Source organism: Lathamus discolor, chromosome 19 (assembly GCF_037157495.1).
Source record: "Lathamus discolor isolate bLatDis1 chromosome 19, bLatDis1.hap1, whole genome shotgun sequence".
NCBI lineage: Eukaryota > Metazoa > Chordata > Aves > Psittaciformes > Psittacidae > Lathamus > Lathamus discolor.
This window is the reverse complement of record NC_088902.1, coordinates 2,557,806-2,579,527: the sequence shown is the minus strand read 5'-3', so window position 1 is coordinate 2,579,527 and position 21,722 is coordinate 2,557,806. Positions and strand designations below refer to the sequence as shown.

General features: G+C 58.5%; 1 protein-coding gene across 3 annotated transcripts in view; it reads left to right on the top strand.

The window, feature by feature from the left end:
- Window positions 1-16,874, top strand: part of FOXP4 (forkhead box P4) — a 55,303-nt gene extending 38,429 nt beyond the window's left edge. For all 3 annotated transcript variants that reach the window (XM_065698748.1, XM_065698746.1, XM_065698747.1), the window contains 12 exons: window positions 1,138-1,285; window positions 1,706-1,910; window positions 2,156-2,260; window positions 4,566-4,653; window positions 6,490-6,573; window positions 7,028-7,229; window positions 7,333-7,409; window positions 7,601-7,702; window positions 11,751-11,872; window positions 11,981-12,047; window positions 12,161-12,327; window positions 12,537-16,874. In XM_065698748.1, the coding sequence (XP_065554820.1) occupies window positions 1,138-1,285; window positions 1,706-1,910; window positions 2,156-2,260; window positions 4,566-4,653; window positions 6,490-6,573; window positions 7,028-7,229; window positions 7,333-7,409; window positions 7,601-7,702; window positions 11,751-11,872; window positions 11,981-12,047; window positions 12,161-12,327; window positions 12,537-12,681 (1,512 nt within the window). In that variant the 3' untranslated portion in view covers window positions 12,682-16,874. The remainder of the gene's footprint in view (window positions 1-1,137; window positions 1,286-1,705; window positions 1,911-2,155; window positions 2,261-4,565; window positions 4,654-6,489; window positions 6,574-7,027; window positions 7,230-7,332; window positions 7,410-7,600; window positions 7,703-11,750; window positions 11,873-11,980; window positions 12,048-12,160; window positions 12,328-12,536) is intronic.
- The last annotated feature ends 4,848 nt before the right edge of the window (window positions 16,875-21,722 follow it).

The window sequence follows — 21,722 nt, the reverse complement described above, 5'->3', positions numbered from 1 at the left end:
TGGCCAGGGAGAGGTTTTGGATAAGGCTGGGGCTGACGGCATCTCACAGCGCTGCCTTCTCCAGGGCACGCTGAGGCTGGTGGGTGCTGGTGGGTGGCTCTGCTCATGGGTGCACCTCTTCACCCATCGCACTCAGTGGGTTTCGGACCTGGCGGTCTTCAGGCTCTGCGGTGCAGCGATTGCTCTCTGGCAAAGTGGCTTCTCCCGAATCTCTCGCTGCTGCCAGCCCGGATCCTCACAACCTGCACACAGCGTCTGTGCAAACAGGGCTCTGAGGGGTTCCAGGGGTTATGGGGACGCCTGCCCCGCTAATGAGGCCGGGCAGGCCGGGGGCAGCTCCGCTCTCGGATTAGCAGCTGCCTGTCCCCATCCCTAATTGAATTCTCTCCCCTTCAGTTAATTCTCATGGATTTCTTGGTGCCTCCCCAGGGACTCGTCCTGTCTAACTAGTTTAGGGCCAGCTCTGCCGGTCAGAGCGCAGCCGGCTCCTAGGGATGGTGGGAGAGTTGCCTGCTCCGTGTGTGCTTGTGACCGGGGTGAGGGTGATGGGCACCTGCTCCCCTGTGACCCTCTCCAGGAAGGGGCTCATAATGGTAATTTCTGGCAAGTAGGAACCATCTCCCTGTTTAGAGGAGGGTCCTGTGCATCCAGGATGCCTTCTGGGTGCTGGCAGCCCCCTTACTTTCAGTGATGCTTGTGGGAGCTCACCCTGTGCTGAGCCTCCCCATGGGGGACGTGCTCTAGTGGAAGGCGTCCCTGCCTGTGGCAGGGGGTTGGAAGTGGATGATCTCAAGCTCCTTTCCACCCCAAACCAGTCAGTGATTCCATGACCCCGCAGCTGGGCTCTGTGTGCTCAGAGCCTGGTCTCAGCTCTGAGCAAGCCCCCAGCTCCGCTCACTCCCTCTCATTTCAGCGCTTTATTTTTCCCTTCCCCTTTTCTTCCCCTCCTCTTCCGACAGCTCCAAGCCCAGGTCCGGCTGAGCCGCAAGGTGAGCGGCCCCGCAGCGGGGATGGAGCACGCAGGGCTGCAGACCCATCGCCGCGGGCACCCCTCGCTGCTGCCATCATCCCCTGCGAGGCTCCTGCTGCAAGGCTGGAAATAACAGGCTTTGATTTCTCGCTTTTGTCTCCCGGCAGCCGTTAGGGAACAAGCAGCTGGCCTTCCAGCAGCAGCTCCTGCAGATGCAGCAGCTCCAGCAGCAGCACCTGCTAAACCTGCAGCGCCAGGGGCTGGTGAGCCTCCCACCGGGGCAGGGCTCCGTGCCCCTGCAGACCCTGCCCCAAGGTAAGGACCCCGCGGTGGGGAGCGCGCTGGGGGGCCCCACGGCTGCAGCTTCTCGCTGCTGCGGGTGAGGGCGGGTTGGGGACAGGCCTGGGTCACTGCTTTTCCCATCTGAAGTTTGGGGGCTGATTGTGTTAATCCTGGAGCAGCTCGGGAGAGCTGGAGCTGGGTCATGTGCAGGGTTGGGTCCTGGTTTCCTCTTGCACTGAGGTGTGGAAATTGGGGTCTCCTCCCCTTTGGGGATGCTCTGCTGGACTCCGGGGGCTGCGGGCGGCTTGTTTTGGGCATCACGATGGGGCTGTGTGTGCCTGGCCTTGGGTGGTGATTTCCTGGTGCTGGTTCCTAAGCCATCCCGGTGCCTGGGTGCCAGAGGTGCTGCTGCTCCTCCCCGCTAACAGCGGGTGCTTTCTCCCTATGCCATAGCTGTGTGCCCCTCGGACCTCCAGCAGCTCTGGAAGGAGGTCACGGCCGCCCAGCCCGTTGAGGACAGCATCAAGCAAGAAGGTCTCGACCTCACCACCAACACCTCCAACTCTACCTCGTTTTCGGCCGCCAAGGTCTCGCCTCCCATTTCCCATCACCCTCTGCCCAATGGACAGAGCACCATGCACACGCCGAGAAGGGACAGGTAGAGCTGGGGCTGGCACTTGGTGGTTTTACCCAGGAGAGGTGGAAGGGGCTGGGGTCCATCACCTGTGGGGCCGGCAATAGGGTTGGGAGGGTTCAGCCCACCTCATCAGTGTTTTCCTCACTGATGCACACACAGAGGACAGGGAGACATCACTGTGGGGTCTCCTGAGAGCTGGCCCCATGCCTGGGAATGCTGGAGCATCCTGGCTGCTCCATCTGATGGTCCCTTTCGCTCTTCTGCAGCTCTTCCCATGAAGAGACCCCTGGCTCCCACCCGCTCTATGGCCACGGAGAGTGCAAGTGGCCTGGCTGCGAAACCCTCTGTGAGGACTTGGGACAGTTTGTTAAGTAAGTGCTCCACTTTTAGAGGGAGGTCTTCCCAGAGGAGCGGGGAGCCCCGCTCTCAGGCCAGGACACGTGGGGCTGGTGGAAGGGAAACAGGTCCAGACACCCCAAAGTCTGTCCATTGCTGGAGAGGCCCATGCGACAGGAAGGAAGCACACCAGGGATTGCTGCTAGAGGAGAAGAGCCCCGATGCAACGGGCAGGAGCAGGCAGGAGTTTGCAGCTCCCTCCTTGGGGGGGGGCAAGAGGAGGGAGGAAGCAGATGGTAGCGCGGCAGCCGCTGACACCGCTCGTGGGCTCCGGCGCTGACTGATTAACTCCGCTGTCGAGGAGCCCTCTGCCAGCGTCAGGGTCAAACAAATTGTTTTCACGCTTCGTCAGAGGTTTACTTAATTAGTTCATTTGCAATTAGATCTCTTTGTAGCCGGGATTTTTAGCAAAGACATCAGAAGGAACTGACGGGCTTGCTTCCTCCTTACCCCCCACCTCCTCCTCTCTGGCTGGCTGCTCAGTGGCCAAGATGCACCAGTGTGCGCTTCGCTCTGCATCGGTAAGGTTTTGGGTTGTTATAAACTGATCCCGGCTGCTGCCACACACTCAGAGCTGGCTCTGATGAGGCCATTCCCTGGCCTCTTCCTTCCCAGGGAAGGAGCTGGGCAGAGGCTTTGCCCAGGAGGATGAGGAGGAGTGAAAGCAGACCAGGGAAGCGTTGCTTGGGGGCGATGGAGTGAGTGAATGAGTCAGGCTCCTGTGTCTTCCTTCCTTCCTCTGACTCATGGGGTGAACCTAGATAAGGCATCTCCTCCTGCCTCTCCAAACATGTTTACATGGCACAGGGCAGATGAGCAAGCTCTGGTTTGGAAGCTGAGGTTGGCAGGGGATTGCCAGGGCTGGATGGTGGTGCCAGCAGAACCTTGCTATGAGTCCTGTGTCCCCTGAGCACACGGAGAGCTTCAGGGGGAAGCTTCCCAAGGGGCAGCATCCGCTGACAACACTAGTGCAGCGTGTCTGTCCAATGTGAGTGCATGCTGGGGTGTGGGACAGACAGATGGAAAACCTCAGCTCCCAAAGGCTGAGCCCAGCTACAGTGTGGACCTTGCTTTGAGTCCAGGCACTGGCTTTGAGCCTGTTCTGAGCATCCCCTCCACGGAGTAGCTCGGAAACCTCAGCGTTGGGGTAGAGAGGGGCAGCACATCCTTTGAGCAGTGATGAGAGTCGGTGGGACGCGTCTCCCTTGTTCCTGCTCAGCACAGCTTAGGTTCTCAATAGCTTCTTCCCTGGAGAAGCAGCCATGCCCTCAGTCTGTTTGAGGAGCGGTGCAGGGCTGACACAGGTTTGCTCACACACAGTCCCAGTTACCTGACCTGTTTTTGCAAGTTGGGGCTGGAAGTCTCACAAACAGCCGGGTGAGACTCCTGCGTCTTCCACATCCGGATCCTCCTGAGGCACCTTCTCCTGCGATGCCTCAGCAGAAATAGCTCAGTTTTGGTGCTGGAGAGCACTGGCCCTGGGACACCTTTGTGTTTCCCAGCAGTGGGTCCCAGGCACAGTTTGCCCTTGCACCTACCATCCGCGCTCTGATCTGTCCCACTCCTCTCAGTGAGGACCCTCTGGGTTTGCACCCACCCCAGCAAGGACGTGGCCCAGCCATGCGATGCTGTCAGGACTGGATGCATTCCTGGGCTGCCAATGTGCGGGGTCTGGGGGCTGAGGACTCCCACAAGGATGTCCCTGGCTCTGTAGCAGTGGCCCTGTCACCACTCCCAGGAGCCCTTCCCCTCCCCAAGAAAGAAGGGGGCTGGCGAGGCCCAAAGGTCCTTGTGCTTCGCAAAGTGCCTTCTAAACATAAGGCACGGAAGTGGTAGGATGAGGAACACCCTGGAAATGTCACTTTCTGCCTTCGGGGCTTTCCTTAGAGGGTGTAAGTAAACCTCCATAATGCTGCCTTTGTCCTGGGAACCTGCTCCTCAGGTCCTCTGGGGTGCCTCCTGCCAGCCACCTTCTCAAGGACTTCCCATCGACCATGACTGCTATTGAGCACCACGGGGCTTCCTCAGGGCTGGTTGTCCACAGCCAGCCTCCAGCCTGGGGTTGGGGAGGAGGCACAGCCCATTTTGGTTGGCCTCAGTTTCCTTTCAGCACTTCACACTTCAGGCAGTGGTGCCAGAGCATCCCTGGCAGCACCTTGCAGTATGCCTGGCACGGCTGGCACAGGCAGTTCAGGGCAGGGCTGATCCCAAGTGTGGTCCCAGCGAGGGGGCTGCATGTTGGGCACATCCAGGCATCGACACCCGCGTTCTCCTCCCCAGACACCTCAATACAGAACATGCACTTGACGACCGAAGCACGGCCCAGTGTCGAGTCCAGATGCAAGTGGTACAGCAGCTGGAAATACAGGTGGGTGCTGCCCAGCCCTAAGGACATGGGTTTAAACAGCGTCTCCTTTCCGCACCGTGTCGTGGCTGCTCTCTGTGGGATGGGGTCAGTGAGGTTGGAGACAGTAGTGGGATAACCAGCCACCCTAGGGCTCATTAAAGCATCCTTCCTGAATCGTGCTGGATCTGGGCCACATCCTGGTGTAGATCAAGACTTGGGGGACCCTCAGACTGGTTCCTCCTGTGATACCAGCCGCCCTGCATGATTATGAGAGGGCTGGAAGAAGGGATAACCCATCCTTCCTGCCCCAAGTGTCCCAGGGAGTACAATGAGATGCCATTCCAGACACCTGGAACACATGCTGCTGGGGGGTGCATGCCCACAGACAGGATATGACCAGCAAGAGCCATAGGACTGCATGGCTCTTTGGAAATCAGGCCACTTATTTTGGTCTTTGGAGCCCAGCGTCAGGGGGCTATTTATGGAAAGCTGGTTCTTTAAATAGCATCTCCAACTCCCCGACGTGTTGTGTGGAATTTGGTTAATAGGAAAGGGGAGAAATGGGAGGAAATGGAGGGGTTTCATCTTGGGACCTGAAAGCAGGACATGGCAGGGTGTCTGTTAGAAGGTTGCTCACCGGGACCCCCATGGCATTACAGTGCCTGGGGGCCTGGGTGTTTGGCCAGGGGCTGGCAGGAACTCAAAGCACTTCATACCCATCGCTGTGTGTCACGGTGGGTGCCATGCTGGGGGATACTGGCCCCGGGGAGCAACAGGCTATGATGTGTGCAGCCTTGGGAGCCTCTGCCTGGCATTCCAATAACAGGGGCTGCAGAAGGGGCCACGCAGCAAACCCCTCCCAGGCGGGAGGGCTGCGAAGCTGGGCGAAGCCGCGTGATCGCATCCTGCTCTCCAGCCCTTGCTAAAGCGAGAGGTTGAAAGCAATTACTGGGGCTTAAAGAGGGGAGGGAAAAGGAAGGCGGGGGGAGCTGAAGGGCGAGGAGAAAGCTGTGTGTGCACAGAGGAGAACCTGCCACCGGAGCTACCAATTATAAAGTTTTCAGCATGGAGCTCCCGCTGTGCCGGCGGAGAGCGTCTGCATCACGAGGGGAGACCTGTCAGCTCTAATGAGCACCACGACAGCACGAAAGCGTCTGAGCTGCTCCAAACTTGCAGCAAACTCTGCTCTGCCTCCTGCCTTTAACTCCTTCCTCGCCCGAGTCCCAGCTCCGAGAAGGGGGCTTGGCTGGGGGAGCTGGCAGCACGTGGGGATGCGGAGCCCTGAGCTTGAGGGGTCTCGGTGGAAAGGGAAGGTGACGGGAGGAGAGCGGGTGTCAGATCCCATCGCCTCCGCCGGGCTCAAAGTCTCCCCTGGTGCCACAGTGAATATTTCACCCTTCTCCGCACTCCGGGGAGTAAACGGGGGGGAGCGCGCAATTAGAGCGATGCTGTGCGTCCGGGTGGATGGATGGAGGGATGGGGGGATGGACAGGGACCTGCTGGTGAGTGGGAGACAGCAGGGACTGGAGGAAGGCAAAGGGGATGGGGACATGGGCACAGGGAGGAGAGGGATGCAGTGGGACGGGGCCATCACTGAAGCTGTGGTTGCGGGTGATTGCACACATGGAGCTGAAGCAGGGTCCCTTGTGTCCCACTGCGTGGGTGCTGCAGCTCCCCCCAGAGCCACGGCCTCACTGGGGCTCTTGGGAGGGCTCCGCATGGGGCAGAAGGTAACTCCTGCGGGGCTGATGGAGGATGCTGGGGGCTCGGTGGGCAGCTCCATGCAGGCCATGGGTACCTCTGCAGTGGGCACCAGCACTGCCTGACCATCTCCCTTCTGCTTCTTGCTTCCTGCAGCTGGCGAAGGAGAGTGAGCGTCTCCAAGCAATGATGGCCCATCTTCACATGAGACCTTCGGAGCCAAAGCCTTTCAGCCAACCTGTAAGCCTGCGTCGCCCTCCTGGCCCTCTCCTTCCTCTTCCCTCACCGCTGGCTGCTGCACCCTCCCTGCCCTGTGCATGGTCACCACAACCCTTTGTGCCCCTGATGGGCTCCCTGGGATGGGCATGCCCTGACCACCCTCCGCACACGTAGCCGGGTCCCTTGTGCAAGGCATCAAGCAGGAGTGAAACACAGCCCATGTCAGCGTGTTTTGTTGCTCAGCCAGCTTGGAACATGTAATGGAGGCATCCCATCCCCTGGGTGCATCTCATCGCACAGTTACATCCCATCCTATGGGTGCATCCTCTTCCACGGTTGCCTCCCATCTCTGTTGAGCCCAGCAAGTCCCCCCCGCAAGCATTTATGCCCTTGCCCTGTGGCACAAGCGGCTCAGCCCTGCCGCTGCCTTCCCCACGCTGGTACCCAACCGCCATCCTCCCTCCTGTCCATGCAGCTGAACCTGGTCTCCAGTGCCACCCTCTCCAAGAGCACTTCCGACACGTTCCCTGATGGCTTACCTCATCCCCCCACCTCCGCCACGGCGCCCATCACCCCGCTGCGGCAGGGCCCCTCCGTCATCAGCTCTTCCACCTTACACAACGTGGGGCCCATCCGCAGGAGAAACTCGGAGAAGTTCTGCACCCCGATATCTTCAGGTGAGCTCCGGGATGCAGCCCAGCCCCCTCCATCACACGGTCCCCAGGGCCCAAAGTGGGTCCCTTCACCCCCTGCCCCCCCTGTTTCTTGTCCCCCCTCCAGAACTTGCACAGAATCACGAGTTTTACAAGAACGCCGATGTCCGGCCGCCCTTCACGTACGCCTCGCTCATCCGGCAGGTGAGTGGCTCTGGGGTTCACTCTGCATCCCCAAACCTGCCTGCAGGAGCCTCAGGCAATGCTTTCCCCCTTTGTGGGGCCTGGAGAACCCCCAGTGCCTCCTGAACCCCCTCATGCCTCACCGTGGATGGATGTTGAACCGCACCAAGGTGATGCGAGTGATGCTCTTTTTTCGCCCTCTGGCTTCCCAGGCCATCCTGGAGACCCCTGACAGGCAGCTAACGTTGAACGAAATCTATAACTGGTTCACACGGATGTTTGCCTACTTCCGGAGGAACACGGCTACCTGGAAGGTGAGAGCAGCCCTGGGGCTCACCCCATCCCACTGGCGCTGCAGGAGATGCTCCAGCTTATATGGGCACCTGTGGTTAGCGGATCGGTTCATTGCACAGTTGATGATTTTGTGGGTAAATCCCACATTTTTCCTCTCCGAAAGGCATCCCCCTTGCCTGGGGACACATTGTCCATGCAGTAGGATACAGCAAAGTAGTGTAGAAATCCAGGTTGGGGTGCAGTCACCAACCGCAGCACCAGGAGACGGGCAGAGGCACTGGAAATACCAACTCAGGTTGGTGATGGCCCAAGCGGATGGTGTGCTGAGAGCAGGATGTACCACAGCCAGGTGAGGTGCATGTGGGCGCAGGGGCTGCTCCCCCCTTGGGTATGTAGAAATCAAGAACTGTTCAGCCTGGAGAAGAGAAGGCTGCGTGGAGACCTCATAGCAGCTTCCAGTACCTGAAGGGGGCCTATAGGGATGCTGGGGAGGGACTCTTCATCAGGGACTGTAGCGACAGGACAAGGGGTAACGGGTTCAAACTTAAGCAGGGGAAGTTTAAATTGGATCTAAGGAGGAAATTCTTTCCTGTTAGGGTGGTGAGGCACTGGAATGGGTTGCCCAGGGAGGTTGTGAGTGCTCCATCCCTGGCGGTGTTCAAGGCCAGGTTGGATGAAGCCTTGGGTGGGATGGTTTAGTGTGAGGTGTCCCTGCCCATGGCAGGGGGGTTGGAACTGGATGATCTTGAGGTCCTTTCCAACCCTAACTATTCTATGATTCTATGAACATCTCCAAGAGCAGGGGGGTGGTGAGAAGGAGCAGTTATTGCCCTAACAGAGCAGATTTATTCGTTGTTTCCTGCTGCGTGTATTTACTGAGCCACGGCTTCTTCCTGCAAGAAGTGGCAGAGGGAAACCAACCCTTCATGAAATCAGAACGAGTGAGAGGCAAGCGAGATGGTGCCTTTTGAAAGGGTTAAGGAGGAATCGGTTCTTCTGGAGCCCCCGTGTGTCCGGAGCTGCCTGCAGCAGGGGTTTGCTTCTCACAGCAAACTGGGTGAATACCGGTTGCTTTGGCTCCAAAGTGCTTTGAGTGGCCCCTGGCTTCAGCGTGGCCCATCCTGAGCACCCCAAGGGTAGCGGTGGGAAGGAGCAGGGTGGTCAGAGGTGCCGGGATCATTCTTGGTGCTGGCCGTGGCCCGGCATCAGTCTGGGGTCCCCCTCATGGCACTCGTGCAGCACTGCAGGCCGGCAGCGCATCCCTGGGCACATCCCTGGGCTGGCCTCAGCCCATGGGGACACCCCCAGGGTTGGAAGCTAATGGGGAGCACTGGGACAGGGAGCCTGGAGCAGCTCCAGTGCCTCACCATCCAGTGCAGCCCGGGGAGTGTCCATGGCAGCACTTTAATTGCTCCGTGCCTCAGTTTCCCCATCTGTGCAGCGAGATAGTGGCAGCTGAAAATGCCTTTTTCCTGCCTTTTTATTGCCTGAAAGGAATAAATATTTTGAGGGTTTTTTTCCCTTGGGGCTCCCCACACCCCTTGTTCCCCAAGGGCAGAATTGATGTCTTAGAGAAGGGCATCCCCCAATCCTTCTAGTTCCCTTGTCGCTACTCTTTATCTGTTCCATGACCAGAAGGGGATTAAAAAGAGCTGCAGGGGGATGCTTCCCTTCACAACCCTCAGTGTCCAAGGGCCAGGCATCTTCTGAAGGAGGAGGAAAAAGTACTGTATTTGCACTCTTTGGAGAACCACCGTTCCTGCTGTGACTTCTCCTTGTCTCTGTAGCTTCCCCTGGGATGGGGCAGAGGTGCTGGGTACCCCATCTCCACCCTGGGAGACCCCCAGCACGGCACAGGGAGCAGGGCTGGGGGTGTAGAGCAAACATCATTAGCAAAGACAGATGAGAAGCAAACAGAGCAGCCAGGTCTGGCACTGAACAAATACTCTGTCAAAATACAAAAGCCACGTTAGGATGAGGCAGGGGACCCGCTGCCAACACCGGGGGGAGGATTCCTGTGTCAGGGAGCTCACCCGGCATCTCTTCCATGTCCTGGGACCGGGTCCCTGCCTGACACCCAGCACCAGGGATGGGGCATCCCAGGCTCTGGTGAGGCTCAGTCACATCCTGCCCAGTGCCAGGATTGATTTTCTCTCCATTTTCACCTTTGCAGGCACATACCCACCGATGCCCCCAAGCAGGGGATGTCGCTGTGGGGACAGGGGGGACGTGTGCTTCCATGTGCAGGAAAGGTTTCAGCTTTGCCATGCTTTTTGCCTTTAATCAGTGCTTTGTTTGGATGAGGAGTCCCCTGCGCGCACAGGAAGGAGGAAGGGGAGCATGGGCAGGATCCGGGAGGAATTCCTGTGTTTGCTCAGCAGGGGACAGGGGTTCAAGGGCAGTGACAGGACCCAGCCCTGGTTGGGCTTCAGACCCCCAGGCATGGGGTGCAAGGGTAGAATTGGGGCCTGGGCTCATCCTTATTGAGAGCAGCCGGACCCTCCTCAATGGGTGATGCCAGTATGGGGTGTGGGGACCAGGGATGCCTCAGTCCCATGTCCCAGATGGAGCGCATCCCTCTGGGTAGTGGCACCAGGCTCTACACCCACTGAGCATCACCCAGGGAGCCGGGCTTGTGTGTTCCTGGTGTGACCCAGGGGTTTCCAGTTATCCCCCAAAATCCCATCGAACAGCACAGATGCACCTGAATCTCCTTCCCCAGGACCAAGCCAGGGAGCTGCTTGCAGAGTTCCCCTTCAGGCTGGCTCTGCCAAAGGGTGAGAGGAGCCAAGGAGCCTTCGCAGCCCTGCTCCTGTGCGACTGCTCTCACTGGGGCTGTTGTGGCAGCACCAGGCACCATGGCACAGCCAGAGACACTGGGGCAGCAGGCACAAGGCAGTGGCTGGAGGATGGATGGATGGATGGATGGATGGATGGATGGATGGATGGATGGATGGATGGATGGATGATGGATGGATGGAGGACGAGGGAAGGAGCCCAGCTTTGTTTGGGTTTGTCCTTAAATCAGAAAGGAGAAGGGGTGATGGTGCAATGTGATGAGTTTCTGGGAACTCCAACACTTCCCAGCGCCGGAGGGGGGGTTCGGCCCTTGTGTCTCCTTTTGCCTTGTTGTGTTGGCCAGTTCCTTTGTTTATCCAGCCCCCGTTCGACCTTTTCAATTGCCGTTAATGTTTTAGCGGAACGAATTAGTCTCTCATCACGAATCAGGACTCGAAATAAAAAAAAAAAAAGAAATAGAAAAAAACCCCCCTCCGAGGCCAACTTCCTGAAATTGGGGTCATTCTCATTTGCAAGGCAGAGAATCCGAGAACCTTAATGCAAGGAAATTTATTCAAAGGCAGAGCCCCGGCGTGATTAGGCCCTTTGTAATTATAGCTCGGAGAGATTCCACTCCAGCCTCCTGCCTCCCTCATGGATTAGCAAGTGAGTCGGAAAAATACACAGGATTTAATTAGAGGCAAATTAAAATTGGTAATGAAATAGGGGCAGTAGCAAATGGCAGGGAGTTGGAAGGGGAAAAGGGAGCTGGTATCTCTCGGGGCTGCGCTGTCTGCCTACGTGTGCGTCTCTTTATTTTACATTTAGAAATGTAAAGATGGTCGATGTAAAGAAGAAAGGGAGGGAAAGGACCAAAAAGGGAGGGTGGGGGGAAGAAAAAAGAAAGGAAAAGATTAACTGGCTTTGCTTAGCATCACTGAGAGAGCTGCGGCGGAGAGGGCGGCTCTGCCCCTGGGTCCTTGCTGGTGTCGCTTATCCCTTGTCCCACGCTGTCTTCATCTTCCTCAGCATCTGGCCGAGGTCCATGAGGCTGGGCTGTGTCCCACGTGTGGTTTGGGGGCTCAGCTCCCACCCCCCTTGCTGCTGATGGGGTGAGCATTGGCCATGTCCCTCTGCGGCTCTGCAGAGCGTTGGGCTGCAGACAGGACAGCCCAGGGACATGGGGAGCTGGCGGGGCTGGGTGAGGAGGAGGATGGTGATGAAGAGGAGGGGTCTGGGCAGCGGGATGAGGGCTGTGCCGCTGAGCTCTCCTGCCTGCTCTGCCTGCAGAACGCCGTCCGCCACAACCTGAGCCTGCACAAGTGCTTCGTGCGTGTGGAGAACGTCAAGGGAGCCGTGTGGACCGTCGATGAGCACGAGTACCAAAAGCGAAGGCCACCAAAGATGACAGGGTGGGTCCTTTCCCATGGGACACAGCCCGGGATCCACACTCACACCTTCCTCCCCTCTGCCAACCCCTGGAGCTCATCCCTGCATCCCTCTGCTTTCTCTTTCTGCAGGAGTCCGACTTTAGTCAAAAACATGATTTCAGGACTCGGTTACGGAGCACTTAATGCAAGTTACCAGGTAAGGACCCAATCCTGTCCCCGGCAGGGCGTTGGGGGCACTAAGCCTTCACTCTGCAGCCCTGTGTGGCCTCGCAGCCTCTGTCCCTGAGCCGATGCCACTCTCTGTTGCAGGCTGCGCTGGCAGAGAGCAGCTTCCCGCTGCTGAACAGCCCCACCATGATCAACACGAGCTCCGCCAGCGGCATGCTGCACGTGGGCCACGATGACGTGAGCAGCACCGTGGAGCAGGTCAACAGCAACGGCAGCAACAGCCCGCGCCTGTCCCCGCAGCAGTACAGGTCAGCCCGGCCGGGGCCAGGGCATGGGGGATGCTGTTGGTGGGTGCTACTGGGAGGGCTTGGAGCTAAGGGATGGTGGCAAATGGGGCACTGGGAGCTGCTTGTTGCCTCCTGTGGCTCTTGTCCCCCAGGGGAGGTGAGGGTTGGACCAAGGGGATGCAGACCGAGGGGGATGAGCTCCCCGAGGCTGAAGGCTTCCCTCCCCGCAGCCATCCCGTGCACGTGAAGGAGGAACCAGCCGAGGCAGAGGACGACAGCAGACCCGTCTCGCTGATGGCCACCACCAACCAGAATGTGACGATTCCCGACGACAGGGACCTGGAGGAGGAGCTGCCGGTGGAAGACTTGTCCTAAGGACCCCTTCCTCCTCCCCACCAAGGGGCAAACCCTTCCCACCATCCCGGCCGGAGACCAAGCGACGGCTCCCACCTCCCCAAGGTGACCTTCGGCGTTAACCTGTTTTTTAAAGGCACTTCCACAAAGCAAAAGGGTTTCCTTGGTGCAACGACCAGTTGCTGACGGCGCATCCCTCACGCTCCCCACTGCCCCACGCTGCACCCCGGTGACTGACTGACCCCTGCCGCGGGGGACATCCCGCGACGTGAGAAGCAAAAACCCAAGAGCTGGACTTTTTCTCCCCTCCTCCCTTGGTTAGTGAGTGGTGAACGAGGATGGTAGGTTGTTTCTGTCCGAAATGGTCCCTCCCTCCTTCCCTGTGCACGGTGGGCGCAGGGAAGGCAGCTCCGTCCCCTCTTCCCTGCGGTGCTCGAGCCTCCACCAGCGACCGCCCCGGCAAGGGAAGGCGATGGCAGGAACCCGCTGTCATCTCTCCATCACCCAGTGGGGTTTGCACTAGGAGGGACTGTGGACCCTGCCCATGTGCTGCTTCCACCCAGCTTTGGGGGAAAGAAACAGCGGAAACAGGAGGCAAGTCCTCTGCCATGGTCTGGATGTGGGGCTTGCACCGTTGTCTCACGGCTGGGCAAGGATGAGGACCGGCGCTTTAGTGGGGCTGTGTCCCCTTGGCCTTGCCACCTCCAGCAGGTCCCTAAACCACCCAGCCCCTGGTCCACGATGGTGGGGAGCTGGTGGCACCAGCAGTGATGACCGTCCGCAGCCAACCACCAGAGCTGGCAGTGAGGACACGGCTCCTGCTTCCTTCTTGATGTCATCTGCAGCAGGTTACAGCCCTCCCAGTGGCCCAGCTTCGGCTTCAAGGGAGGCTCCTGACCCCTGTGTGCCCGATCCCTGCTCCAAAGCCAGGGCAGGGTCTCCAAGGCTGCAGCTCGGCCGTCCTGCTGGTGGCAAAGCCAAATCAGTGAACCCCTGTGGTGGCCAAACCTGGCCGTGGCCTCTGAGCCGAGCCTGCTGCCTCCGGGGCACCCGCTTTCATCTTGTCCTTTCGTTATCCTTTTGTGTGCGTCCAGATGGGAAGATACCAAAAGATTTCTAGAGACAGAAGGTCCGTAGTTCAGGTGAACAGATGGTATTAATGCCAAAAAGAAAAGAAATATTAATAATAACGAGAACAACACAACCAAACACCCCTCTTCTCCCTGCTCTTTCTTTCGGTGGTGGTGATGCGGGTACCCAGCGCTGGGCTCCTCCTCTCCTCCTCCACGGCCGGGCTGGCACTGGCTGTACTGGTACGCAGCGGGGTCTGCTGTGATGGACATGGAGCTCTCCCCAAGCGACCCAGAGCACTGCTCCATCCTCCCAGTGCCCTGGGTTGACTGTGCTGGGGTCCTGGCAGCAGCAGCAGCACCCTGGGAGCTGTGGTTTGGGTTGAAAATGCCACACGCAGCTTTGGTTCAGGGGGCACTTGTTTGTCCCCGTGCATCACCCCTGTGACATCCCCGGGGGGATCTCAGCTCTGTGCCACGTGTCCCCTGTGCAAGCCTGCGCCTCAGAGCATCCTTTTTTGCTGCTTCTTGCATCCTCCATAGCCACTGCACCCATGGGTGAGGCTGGGTTGCCCTGGGCCACCCAGGTACTGGTCCAGGGGATGCTAAGACCCTCAAGGAGCTGGGTTGGGGGGGGGGGGGCACATCATATTGAGGCTGTAATGGGAGTTAAAACCCAGCAAAGCCAGCAAATCCTGCCCTCCCCAGCCCCACACACGGGTGCTTGGGCTGTTCCAAGCCATTCCAGGCTGTTCCATGCCATTCCGTACTGGCCTTCGCTAGGTGTCTCCACTCGACCCGTGTTTCCTGCTCCCGCCTGCCTCGCTGCTGCCAGAACGCTGCTCTGAGGTTTGTTCTCCAGGCCAACGGGGTTCTCCCCTTTTCCCTGGCCTCCCCTGGCTTCATCCTCCCTCCATTGGACACCAAAGACCCTGCCTGGGCTGGGGGCAGGAGCCAAACCCCGTCTCTTGCAGCCCCGTCCCCCCCCGAAGGAGCTTTTTCCTTCATGTTTTTAATGTGATTTTGTTCAACCAGCCTTGATTTTAAGTTATTGTTTCTCCCACGTTTACAGCTGCAGAGGGAGGCAGCAGCGCAGCCTTGCTGCTCTCCCCATACCAAGGAGGGGGCGGGATGCCCAGCCTGGGTGTTGGGGTGAAGCCCCCGGCTCCATGTCCATGTTCACCCTCGGCAGGACATTCCCTGCTTCCATCCAGGCCTTTGGGGTTTGGTTTGCATCTCCCTGATGGGGGCTATTGTGCCTCTTAGGGCTGTGCCAGCGCCCGCTGTCACCCCTCGTGCTGCTCTAGGACACCCCAATGTCCCTGCAGAGGGAATGACCCGGCCTTGCACTGGGGCACTTTGTCCTCTCCATGGAATGGGCTTTGCAGCATGGCTGATGCTGCGGGTACTGAGTGGTGGGTGCTGCAGGGACCCGTTCCATAGAGCAGCTTGCTCCAAGCCCCATCCAGCCCGGCCTCGAACACTGCCAGGGATGGGGCAGCCACAGCTTCTCTGGACACCCTGTGCCAGCGCCTCAGCACCCTCAGGACAAGGGGGTTCAGGACCTGCTCCCCTTCATTGGCTCTTCTGGGTCCTTTCCCTCCGCCTTCCTCCTGCCCTTCAAATCTAATGCCAATAAGCTCTGCAGACCCCAGGTGTCTGCATTGGGGCAGCAAAACCCAGAGGTGGTCCTGGCACGGAGCACACCCGGCACCGGCGGCTCCTGCTCCAGGTGGGATTTCTAGGTTTAAGTGTTTCCAGAGGTACAGACATCCCGAAACCCTGCCCAGGACCTTCAGATCCAAACCGGTCCAAGCCACAGCCCCAGCTCTGCAAGGACAACCTGGCGCCTTCCCCTCCTCACTGTGTATTCCGATAGGTCCTTAGCTGCCACCCTGGCTCCCAAGAGCACTATATATATATTATATATATATATAAATAAATATGTAAATGTAAAGGAGTTTTTTTTTCTTCAAACACATGCCCAGGTTTGGGAAATCCTATGGCTCCATTGATGCCTCTTCCCCCCCCCGTTGCTGAGATGGGAATCGCGGTGGGGATTGCACAGGTTTGATTCTCGGAGGTGAATTTAATTCATCCTCTTACACCCAGCCTGGCTGGTCCATAGGTCCCATCAACTGCTGGTACCATGACCCCCCCCGTACCCCATCACCCTGCCAGGTGGCTCTTTGCTGGTTTGGATTGGAACTCATTCTATGTGGCTTACCTCAAACTCACACCAAGGCGGGGATGGGGAGGAAGGAAGGTAATGGACCAAACGCATCGTGTGGCAGAGCTGTGTGTCTGTATATACTGAGATATATATATACTGGTCAAACCTACCAGCACCAATTGTGCTCTTCTTGTTTCCCCTGGGTATTTTTTGTTTGATTTCCTGGTTTTCCCCACTCTGGGGCGGTTCTGCCAAGGGAACGTGTGCCCACCTCTCTGTAAGTAAAGGCATTTTCCTGGTATCTCCCACTGAAGGAATTCCTCATTTTTCCATGTCTTTTTTTTTTTTCCCATTCCCTCAATGATTTTTATTCCTCACCCCCAATAGCTAGAATAGATAGAGCTGGGGATGGGGGGAGGTGGGTGTCAGAAACCAGTGCTCAAAGGGAAGGGGTGCTGGTAGCACTGGGGAGCTGCTGGCGAGGCGAAGGGGCAGCAGCAGCCCAACCTGCATCAAACCAAAGGGTTTCTTTGCTTTGTTTACAGCCTCACGCCCCATAGGGTCTCCCTGGATCTAGGTTTTTGTCCTGGAAGCATTGGGGAAGGTGGGGACAGGCCCGAGCCAGGGGCTCACCCAGGCCACAACCTCATCCTTTATTTCCCCCCCTCCACCACCACCACTTTGTTTCTCCATCCTCTTTGGCCTGGGTGGGAGGGGATGCTGGGGAGGTGGGACAGGTCTACAGGGGCTGGAGGAAGGTGGGGGGGAGGATGTGTATAAAGTGACCGGACCCCTTCCCTCCTGCCACGTCCCCTGTGCTGTATAAAGGAACGAGCATTGCTGTGTATTTGTACTCCGAAACTCCGTGTGTCTGCGTTGGCAGACGGTAAACCCTTGTACAGTAGGAATAGCTGCATGTAATCTGTATGGACAATGGCATTATAAAATGCAATAAAATAAATTACCTATCATGCTGCTGTGCTGCCTGCTCTGTTCTCATCATTGATAGAAAGAAATCCCGGCCTTTTTCATCCTTGCAGGCTCTTGAGCAGCGAGAGAGCCATGGTCAGCCTGGTGTTGGAGGGGAGAGAAGCGACTTGCTCTGCTCTGGGGCAACGCAGGTCCCTGTACCTACTCCTTCCAGCACCAATGGCCGGGACATCGGGTATCCATTAGGAAGCACTCATGGAGGCTCCAGACGCAGGGCCAGGTTTGCAGCTTTGACATCTACCCCTTAAAAACGTGAGGCTTTGGCGCATCCCTCAGATAATGGACTTCCAGGGGCACGGAGGCTTTGCCATCAGGAACTTCTGGCTGTTGCTTCACGTTCTTTTCCTGGACATCCTCACTTTGAGTCCGGGCCAGAGCTGCAGCAAAGGGGACAGGGATGGGGATGGGGCAGGAGCACATTTCAGCCCTGAATTGGCTGCCTCCCAGCTGCTTCCAGCCCCTGCCAATGTGAACAAGCTGCTGCAGCCCCTTTCCCTGCGCTGCTCCGGCCCGGCCAAACTTCCTTAATCTTTTTTCCAGTGGCTCTTTTCCAGGGTTCCTGAACCGCATCCAGCTCCACAGCAGCTTCCCGGGGCGCGCTGAACGTGCCACCACCAGCCCCTTGCATCCACGGGTGCAGGAGCCAGCAGAGGGGCCATGTCCCTGTCCCCCAAAGCCTTGTGGCCATCGGTCACTGCGGGAGCATCCGGCTTTGATGGATTTAACACTTGGAGAAAGAGCTTTTAACTTGTAAACTAGGAACTCTTTTCCCTTTCTGTTTTGCTACGGACATGGAAGGTCTCTTGCTTTGATTGCAAAGCCAGTATGTGGATGGGGGAAGAGACGGGGAGCAGCCACCCCTTCCCTTCAGGAAGCCAAGTAACTCCATGCACCTAGAAAACCATGGTATCCTCTTTCTCATCCCCACCCCTCTCCTTCTCTTCCCTCCAGAGCTCGTATCCACAAGGATACCACCCTTCTCTCCATCTTTGCCCTAAATCCATGAGTTTTCACCCACCCCTGAAGCACGGTGCGGGGTTTGCTGCTGCGAGCTGAGCCCATGGGGAGAGAGAGGCCTTCAAACAATTCAACAGACCAAAAGAAAGGAGGGAATGCTTTTGGTGGGGTTGGTTTGCCTCGGGTTTTAATGAGCATTAAGGAATTGCAACAACAGGGGCCAGGAAAGGAGGTGGCCAAAGCATTCTTGCTCTGAGATCTGTTCCCCTCCCTGGGCCGCTGATGTCTCCAGGGTCTCTGGTCCGTGTGGCTGTAACCCTTGGTGGGATGCTCCGGCACGCGTTGATGTGTGTCCATGGCACGACACGTGCTCGGCTCGATGCTCCCACCGCTGCTCCGCGACAGGAGGGGGAAGTCTTTAATTTTTCCCTCTTCAAAAGACAAATGTTCACGGGGCCCTTTTTTATATTTTTTTTTTTTTATATTAAATGTCCATTTCCTTCTTTTTCTCTCCTTTTTTTTTTATTATTTACAGAAATAGCTCGTGACTCATCAGAATCCGTGAGCAGAAAACAGTGGGGTCATTCACTGCGCACCCAGCCAGCCGGGGCCTCCCCCCCCTCCTCGCACAGGAGCCTTTGAGAAGCTCGTTTTGTTTAGGGATTCGGTGTGGATGGATGAGGGGTTATGGCTCCGGCCCTGAGCAAACACGGCTCCGTCTGCACAGCCCCGCTCTGTGCCGAGTCCACGGCCCCATTCATGGCAGGTCAGCCGCGGCGTGGGGCTGGGCCGGGTGCTTGTTTTTGCATTGCCGGCGTCTGCTGCTCTCTATTTATTTTCCTTTCGAAACAAGCAAAGGGTTCGCAGAGGGATTGATGCCGGGAATGTTGCAAAACCCTCTTTGAACTGCACAAGTGGAGGCTTCAGCGCTAAACCCTTCCTGGAGTCAGGAATGTCGGGGAGGTTGAAATCTCTGCCCAACGCGTCTGCATCGCCCCCAGCCCCGGCCAACAGGGCAGCAGCAGATCCAGGGTGATGGGGTGCAGACCCCGCTCCCCCCCCCAACAGAGCCCAGGAGCTGGGAGGATCCGGGTGGATTTACTTTGGCGGCGGAGGAGCCGGGAGCGGGTGCCAGGGTTTGTGAATGTGGGTCAGTGCGGTCGCACACCTACAGAAACGGGCTTGTTTTCCAAAATACAGCCGGCTCCCACGGAGCTCCTTGGGGCGTATCGCAGGATTCATCCCGGTGCAGCACTGCAGGACTAACGTGCCCCCGGCCCTGCTGCTCCCTTCCCCAGCACCCTGCTAACGCTGCTCCAGGGGCATTTTCTTTAGAGGTGATGATGCTTTGGGGGAAAAATACTTGTTTTTATGGAAAATGCTCTCAGTGTGCCAGGGGTAACCCCATAGGAGACCTCACGGGGCTCATTTCCATGCTCTGCTCCCCTCCATCCCTGGAGTTTTCCAGTACAGGGATGGGGATGTATACCCTGGGCCACTGAAGTTGTGACTCAGCTTCCCAGGTGCTCTTTAATCTGTTTGTGTGGGTTATCAGCCCGAGCTGCCAGCACAAAGGGAAAGTGCTGCTGATCCCCACCCGGCTGCGCAGCCTCGTGGCCTGAGCCGTGCATGTGGCACCCCGGTTCCCAGCTCCATCATAGAACCATGGAATGGTTTGGGTTGGAAGGGACCTCAAAGCTCCTCCAGCCCCAACCCCTGCCACGGGCAGGGACCCCTTCCACTGGAGCAGCTTGCTCCAAGCCCCTGTGTCCAACCTGGCCTTGAGCACTGCCAGGGATGGGGCAGCCACAGCTTCTCTGGGCACCCTGTGCCAGCGCCTCAGCACCCTCACAGGGAACAGCTTCTGCCTAAGAGCTCAGCTCAGTCTCCCCTCGGGCAGGTTCAAGCCATTCCCCTTGGCCTGTCCCTACAGGCCCTTGTCCCAAGCCCCTCTCCAGGTTCCCTGCAGCCCCTTCAGGCACTGGAGCTGCTCTCAGGTCTCCCCTTCAGGAGCCTTCTCTTCTCCAGGCTGCCCCAGCCCAGCTCTCTCAGCCTGGCTCCAGAGCAGAGCTGCTCCAGCCCTCGCAGCATCCCCATGGCCTCCTCTGGGCTCACTCCAACAGCTCCACGTCCCTCTTGTGCTGCTGTCCCAAGAGCATCACCCCCTGGGCAGCCGCCCACCTCCTTCCCCAGGCTTGATGCAGCCCCATGGCTGCTGGGTCCTTCCTGCATCCATCACCTTTGTCCGGTGGCTCCGCATCCCTCGGTGCTGCTCGGGAGGAGCGGGGCCGGGCTCCTGGGTGCCGGAGCAGGTAAACAGGGAGGAATGTGCGGCGGCAGCGCGTGGGGCTGGCGTGTACCCGGGTGACTCACGGGCACACCCCGTGCGCATCCCACCACCGCCGGCTCCGGCTTGGACGCTGCTGGAATAAATCCTTATGGAAAGCTGCCGGGTGCTGCTGGGGCTGCGGCCAACAGAATGGTGTCAGGTGAAGGAAATGACCCAGCCAATGGCTCGGGGGGGGGGGACGACACCCCCCCATGATGGTGTCAGTCGGTGCTTCACCCTCAGTAACACGGATGCGCAGAGAAGGGTTCTGCAGCAGCAGCACTGTGGCCATGGGGATGGGAGCATTGCCCTGCGTCCCACTGCACCCCATCCTGCGCCATGCACCAACCGCTGCTTGGGAGGCACTCAAGGCTCTGTCCAGGTGGGGATCCCTGTTTTCCCGACCTGCCAAGCAGGGACTGATGTGCAGTGCCTGGCTCAGCGGGGTGGGTTGGATGGTGTTGGTTGTGTGGAGGATGCAGCTCCAGCCACAGGATTTTAGGGCCACTGCAGGGTGCAGGCAGGGATGCTCCTCATGGCAGGGTTATTTCAAAGGCACAAGCCCTGGTGACAAGCTGCCTTTAAAGCGGACCAATGCTTGAGGTCTCGCACGACCTCAATATCCCCGGCTCCAGGCTGGAGCTTTCAGAGAGATCCTGAGCACGTTGGTTCCCCCCCAGTCCCACTTTGTACCCCGGGCTGCCGCGTTTCCCCCTCCTGACACATGCAGCCACAGTGGTGACATCCCCAGCCCTTTCCCCTTACCCCTCACCGCACTAAATGCCACAGCACCACGCAGGAGACAGCACCAGGATTGCAGCATCCCCATGCAGGAAAGCATCGAGATGCAGGGAGTCATCGGGGCCGTCCCATGGGCACAGCCCTGCTCTGGGAACACAGAGCTCTGCATTGCAAAACCAAGCATTGCCCAGACCCGCAGCGTGTCCGGGAAGTGGTGGCAGAGGGAAGTGGTGGCTTGGGGTGACCCCAGCCCCACAGTGCGGGGAGGGCACCTCAAATCCAGGCTCATGCTGGGCTGCAGGAGCTCGGAGCAATCCCAGCCTCTCTGCGTGCCCTGCGATGCCGGGCTCTTTAAACGCAGGCAAACGGCAGTGATATAAAAACGTTTGAAACGGTCCCGCCAGCTCCTACATGATGCTCTGCACGAGGCCCAATCCTCATGGGGACCCTGTGCCGGAGCAAAGGCCCGCATGGGACACGCTGCTGCTGCCGGGAAGCTCCGTGTCACGGTGACTCTGGGGCTGGTGACGGCCGTGACACCGACCCCTCCGCTCGCAGCGCCCCGGGGAGCCGAGCCTCGTTTATCTCAGTCGGGGAAACTGAGGCAGGGAGCGGGGGGAGCGGAGGCAGAGGCTTTTGGGTCCGGGGTAAAAGCGGCCTCTTTGCTCCCTGTCCCGAGCACGGCCGGGCAGTGGGAGCCCCCGTTCTCTCCCTACCCCAGAGCTGAGCCGAGCCGAGCCGCCCCGGCCCCGGGGCTGGTGCTGGGATCGAGCAGCCCCGGAGCGGCTCCGGCTCCCTCCCG